Source organism: Numenius arquata, chromosome 8, assembly GCF_964106895.1.
Source record: "Numenius arquata chromosome 8, bNumArq3.hap1.1, whole genome shotgun sequence".
In the NCBI taxonomy this organism is placed as follows: Eukaryota; Metazoa; Chordata; class Aves; order Charadriiformes; family Scolopacidae; genus Numenius; species Numenius arquata.
The window spans coordinates 46,002,071-46,008,348 of record NC_133583.1 but is presented as its reverse complement, the minus strand read 5'-3'; the positions used below and the strand labels follow the sequence as shown (position 1 = coordinate 46,008,348).

The following is a 6,278-nucleotide window of genomic DNA, read 5'->3' as shown; positions in this document are numbered from 1 at the left end:
CTATTTTCCCTAGAAGCTTTTTATGGTATCCTTGGCAAAATCAGCAGGCTTTCTCTCCTTTTCTTCTTCTCCTGTCTAGTAGCCACATGCTGTCTAGCTCCATCCAGCCATTCCCAAACAGCCTCTTTGTACCAGCGACAGACACCTGTGTTTTTTCCCCCCCCACAGAAGCAAGTACTGCTTAGGAAGTACCGTACTATCAAAGCCAATCATTGGAAATATTTTTTGCTTTTCCAGGCATTTTCTCACCACAAATAGGACTCCAGCATTTTTTCCACTATGGGGAGTTCTGTACTTGTTTGCATTACAAGTCACTGATTATACAAGCATAACGTTTCTTTTATGCAGTCTCATCTACGTAAAATAAAATGCACATGCTGGCTGTTACCTCTGAACTCAGAAAGGTCAGTGCCCTCCCTGCTCTGGGCTTTTTTGTATGGTCAAGAAATCTGACTTGGTTCAGAAGCTGCAGCGCTAGCACTTCTCTCATCATCTTCTCACTGAAGCATCTCTACCAAAAAACTTCCAGCAGCAGAACCAGCCCACCCAGATAACTCAGCTTCAGACAGGCTCACAACCTTGTTTCAGATGTCTTACTTAAAGAAAAGAAGTTTAGTTGCTTTTGCCATTTCTCCTGAATAGGGAAGCTGCCATGGTCACTGCTTACAATGAAGATTGCCTCAACCTGCAAATGATAAGATTAATCACTCTTCTCCCAGATTAGCCACACTGGTTTTCTCCTTGGAAAATGAGTATCAGATGGTGTTAACTTCAAGACAACTGGATACCCCGTATGATATATCATATTTCAGATATGATCTGAAAACAAAAGGAGTGATTAACACGGTAACTTCCCGAGCTGCCCCGTAGAACAGCAGAGCAAACCAAAAAAGGACAAAAGCCTCCTTGGTCGTGGCAGTCATGGGGATGCATCCTATTTCCACAGCTGGTGACATCAACCTTCAGCGCTAATGTTTTTCAAAGAGCACCTCAGTAGCAAACAGAACTATTACGAGACTTGAGAATTAGGCAGTCCATTGAATAGCTTACTTCATGTCAAATCCCTCACATTTGAAGAAATGATACCATTCATCCCACATAACCCTGGCATAAATTCTGTGCATATAGAATAGCAGAGGCAGATTTATCAAAAAGCATCTTGCTAGACATACTAAATCAGCAACTCGCTGCCTGGACAGAAACCCAACCTTTGGGAAACTGACTGAACATCTAATTTTCATATCTGACCAGGAGCTTGCTGCTCTTCCCTACCATCAGCTCTCTACACCAGCTCTAGCATAAACAGTCCCATTAAAAAAGGGCCTCAAGCAGTCTTTTTTTTTTCTACCACATTCTCTGAAGATTAGCACCTTCAACCTAGCTATATTAGGACAGCAGATACAGAAAAAAAAATAGATTAGAGCAAGCCTTTTCATTTAGAGACTTCACACCCTCAGCACTGCAAGAAAAGCATCCTTCCTTTCCCTTATAAGTGAAACTCACAGAAACTGTTTGATCCCAGACGACCAGGACCTAGAAACTAGCAGCCACCCAAGTAGCTTATGACAATCCACATCCCGAAGTGGATGATGTAAGGCTGCATCAACCTGCATGGAGACAGCTATTCCTGTAAGAGATCTGGTCTGCTTTAGATGGTTAATTTTTAGTGGAAGTCTCATGCACTATTACAAGAATGAGAGAGAATTTACACTAGCATTCTAGACAAAGCGAAGTACAGGCATTTATAGCCTCTCAACTCAACAAAATGCAGATCTCCACAGTTCCTAAGCTGTCACGCTCCACTAGCTGTCCACCAGGTGAAAGCTCTATTTCAGCAAGGAGTAGACATCGCTGCTGTGAAGGGGTCTTCATCCCAGCTGGAACTCTGCAGAATCGTCATTAAAGGCGTGGGAGGTTTCCCCTCGAAGTCCAGAGGCCAGCTCTGCTCCGCTCCCTGCTAGCCCAGCCCCTGCTCCAACCCAGCCACTTCAGCCTCAGCCGAAGGAGGATCATGAGAAACCGTACACAGATCTGGCACCACATCAGCTTTACCTACAGCACCGTCCCTCACCTTGGAGCTTGCTACGACAGTGTCAGGTACTGGGGTTTGTGCTAGGAGAGCTGGTGCACCAGGAAGCCTCAGCTGTGTACTACTACTGCTTTTTGCATCGTTTCCAGACTGGCAGCACAAAAGGGGTGAAATATATCACCGATTTGGCCCAACAGCTGGTGAAATCGGCAAGGAGCGGTTGCGGAGTCTGCAGGTAGAGAAGGATCTGGAGAAAGCGTTATCACACTGCCAAGGCTAGAACCGTGTAACTTAGTTGCTAACTTCATATACTCTCTAAAAATGAATACATTTTTCGATATATCAAGGTTCCAAAGAATTTTTTAAAAACAACTCTTAAAAATATTATCATATTAGCACATATGCATACAGAAACTCTTCTCCCAAATTAAAGCTAATCCAAGTCAGAAGGAAAATAAAAATTATGTCTAAATTAAAAATTTAATTGCATAGATTTCTATTAGTAGGCCTAATCTCACTGCAGATTTCCTAAGGCACAGAAGCTTTATTTGAATATAAACCTAGAGCAACCCTCCCTCCAACCCAGTTTTGCTGATACTTTTTCATATCCAGACCCAAAAATCCATGCAGCGGCATATCACAAATACAACAAATACTGACTAGCACTTTGAGAAGATTAACAACTGTTTGTGCTGAAATAAACACAATTTGGCAGTGAAAACTCTATCGCAGCTTTGTCATAATTTTTTTCTACATAAATACCTAGATTCTATTTTAGGAAGAATACGTTAAATGCTGCAATTCTTCCTGCATCAGTTAGTCTCGTATTCCACGGATGAAGATCACATAAAATCAAAACCAATTATCAAATATTAAACTCCATTATAAGGACCACGTTTTTTTCAGTTTGCAGTTGTGCATTTATTACAAACAAAACCCTGAGGAATCTGTTGTGTCATAAGAAATACATCAGTGAAATGCATACAGTACAGAATTCATCCCTCCTATTCACCAAGCATGCAATGCAGTATTTACGCCACAGATGTTTTCAAATGTAGTTTTATTCCAGGGACCAATATGCAGTCTTTACATACACTTCAAAACAACATTATGCAAACATACCACAGGACAGTACTTAAAGAATCTTTAGTATATACTCCTTTATAAAAGGTTTTGACACGATGGAAAAGTCGGTCCACAAAAGTTCACGTTACCAGGTTTCTTGATAAATAAAACCCTGTAACTTGCATCAGCACAAGTATCCATCACAATGGATCCCTCTTCTAAATCCCTCTTTTAAATAAACAGGTTTAAATTTCGTTCAGTAGACGAGTTTCTACCACGACACTGTCCATTTAATTTTGTGCTTTCCAAAAGGCAAGCATACTACAGAAATAAAATTCCCTACCTGACGGGAGAGAGAAATTCAGTAAACATGTATTTGTTTCCCATTCCAGCAGAGGAGCGCAAGTTCATTGAAATTCTCATTATGGCTAAATCCAGCATGCCCTGCTTACAACTTCTTCTTCTTTGTCTGCTCCCCAGAGTCTAGTTTACGTTTCTTGGCAGAAGCTGGTTCATCATCTTTTTCACCATCTTTAAATAAAAGACAGAATTAATTAAAGTCAGCAAAGCCAGTATTTTTCTCTTAAACACCATCCTCATTCCAGAACAACCGACTTAGCGATGTCTGAGACGCCTGGAGAAAAACCACAGTTGTATTAACTGACAATATCCTCATTTTTGGAATGTGGACAATATGTGGACAGGACAGGAATGATTACTTGTTACAACCACCACAGACCATTGAGGATAAATAAGAAGAGGCCTTGTTATGCTACTGTACAGCACCTGTTCTAAAAAATATCTTATTTTAACAGATAAGACAAAAAGCTAGAAAATGACATTTTAGAAGCAGGAAGTAATGTCAAGATCAATTAACAGTTAATCTTGTTAGCCTCTGGATGATGGCTGACTAAGAGAAATGTGTACCGGGGTGGTGGTGGGGAAGCATACACAACAAATGGAGCAAGACAGAGACAGAAAAACTGCCACTGGGGAAGGAACACCCAGGAAAAAAAATGGACAAGACAGTAAAAAAAAGTCCTTGGAAAAGGTGTGATGACAACTGGCAAATCAAAACATTATCAAATGTTCTGAAAACCCAGAATTTCTTCTTCTGATTTTGTTCTCTTGCTTGTTACTGGCTAGCCTCTTTCTCCAGCACTTTTTTAAAAAATTAAGTCCTCCCTCCTGCCAATTATTTTTTTATTTCCTAGACTACCATTACAGCTTGTATCATGATTAAAACTGAAAAGGATAGTAAATATTTTCTTCAGTAATCTGTCATATCGATAGTTTTTTTAATTCCTCTCTCAAGCCCCAAGTTTTGCAAACATTATGATCTGCCCTACATCTACACCTCGGGTCAAGACAGCAGTCCTTAAAGATGCTCTCATACCGCTTTCTGTTTTAGCAGTACCACACCTGAACCTGTTGGCTTCATAGAACTACAGCTGTACACTCTTGAATCGCTCCCAGTTTCCACTAATGCCAATGGAAGGGGAGCAGAGGGGTTGCTGGAAAGCCCACGCTGATCCTAGGAACACCAGAGCACACCTGGCCACCCCTGCAGCCCTGCCCTTCAGCAGCAGTGCGGACGCAGAAGAGCCCAGCAAGAATCTCCTTCGACTTGTTAACAGGGGGGTCTCCACTCGCAGAACCCACCCACCCCCATGGCCTCCCTGCCCACACGCGTTTGAACCCTCCCACGCCCGTGGAAAGCCCGGCCGCCCCAGGGCAGGCCCTCACCCGATGCCAGGGCTTCCTGCTCCTCGTCCGGCAGGAACTTGGCCTTGCCGGCCTGCCGGGGCGCGTCCTCCCCGTTGTCCTCGTAGATGTTGGACCACTTTATGGCCATGTCGACGGCGGGGGCCGGCGGGGGCTTCTTCTCCGGCGGGCTGTAGCTCTCCGGCGGGGGCACGGCGTTGCTCTTCCACACCTTGAACTCTTTGGGGGGCTGCAGGAGAGAGCAGGGCACCCGTCACACCGGGCCTGGGCACCCGGCCCGGCCTTCCCCCCTCCCCCGACCGTCCCCCGCACCTCCTCGGGCGCCCGCACGACGCGGCTGTCCCAGTCGATCTGCTTGTTGAGCGGGTTGTAGAGGAAGGCGGGCGGCTGCGACACCCTTCGGAAGAGCTCGTCGGGCGGCGGCAGCCTCGGCCGTCCTCCCGGGCTGCCCCCCGCCGCCGCGCCGCCTCCCGGCCCCCGCTCGTCGGGCTGGGGCTCGTCGGGCTCCGAGTCGGAGCTGGAGCTGCCGCTCCCGTAGGCCGCGAAATAAGCCAACGGGTCCTCTCCCTCCGCCGCCATGGCGGGGGCCTGCCGCCGCGACACCGCCCGCACGGAAACCGGCCCCGCGCCGAGGGTTCCGGCCTGCCGGCGGGACCGCGGCCCACCGAGCCCCGTCGCGCCCCGCCTGGCTGACCCCCAGGAGGAAAACCCCCGGGTTTTTGCGCGCGTGGGTCTCCGGCTGTACCTGGCATAGGGGATGCAGCAGCAGGAGGTGGAAAAAGCAACGCTTTCTGCGGTGGCCTCGGATGAGGTGCGTGGGGTTCACCCCCACTAACTCCGGGGTTTTCTTCTCTAAGCGACCACGGACAGACACAGACCATCAGACGTGAAACCCAGATGTCCTCCAACACCTGCAGGCCAAAGTAGACTGAAAACCCGTTTTTCCTTAATGTTCAGAGCAGGTAAAGCTTTGAACGTGGCCTATGCTGTCACAGCTTACACAGGCACTTTGTACTAGACTTCCCTTGTCAACAAAGCCCATATATCTGTTTTTGCATCAGCTAAAATACTTACTAGCACTGTTCAGCCTACTCATGCTACCACAGAAGCAGGATAAGTTCCAAGGAATGGCTTTTGGGTATAATAGGGTCAATTATTTCACTGTAAAGATACTAAACCACGTCCAGCTGATCTCTCAAAATCAACACCATAATTATTATTTTGAAAGAAACCATACACACAAAGTACGATGAAAACAACCACTGAAGTGAGCAACATTTGCAAATCCTTTTTTGAGTCATGCTCCTCAGCACCCAAAGGTTTTGTTTCTCCCTTGCTATTAATAAAAGTCTTAAGAATGAAATCTTATATGCATATGAATGTCTGAAAGCAACACTTCTTACATCTTTTAAGAAGTTGAGTAATCGAGTCATTTAAAGAAAAGCAAGAATCGGGTTAG

At 45.7% G+C, this 6,278-nt stretch overlaps 1 protein-coding gene across 1 annotated transcript; it reads right to left on the bottom strand.

Annotated features, from left to right (window-relative positions):
* Positions 1-2,932: 2,932 nt before the first annotated feature.
* On the bottom strand, positions 2,933-5,425 carry C8H1orf52 (chromosome 8 C1orf52 homolog). Its single transcript, XM_074152511.1, has 3 exons — positions 5,132-5,425; positions 4,841-5,048; positions 2,933-3,625 (listed from the first exon to the last, which is right to left on the bottom strand). The coding sequence occupies exons 1-3, from the start codon at positions 5,396-5,398 to the stop codon at positions 3,543-3,545; spliced, it is 558 nt and encodes a 185-aa protein (XP_074008612.1). The 5' UTR covers positions 5,399-5,425; the 3' UTR covers positions 2,933-3,542.
* Between the last annotated feature and the right edge of the window lie 853 nt (positions 5,426-6,278).

What these genes read in the sequence shown, in the direction of transcription:
- C8H1orf52 (XM_074152511.1), bottom strand. Translation starts at nt 5,398, where the DNA reads ATGGCGGCGGAGGGAGAGGACCCGTTGGCTTATTTCGCGGCCTACGGG. An exon ending in TCGTGCGGGCGCCCGAGGAG is followed by an intron (nt 5,049 to 5,131) that starts GTGCGGGGGACG and finishes TCTCTCCTGCAG; the next exon opens with CCCCCCAAAGAGTTCAAGGT. An exon ending in GCAGGAAGCCCTGGCATCGG is followed by an intron (nt 3,626 to 4,840) that starts GTGAGGGCCTGC and finishes TTTTATTTAAAG; the next exon opens with ATGGTGAAAAAGATGATGAA.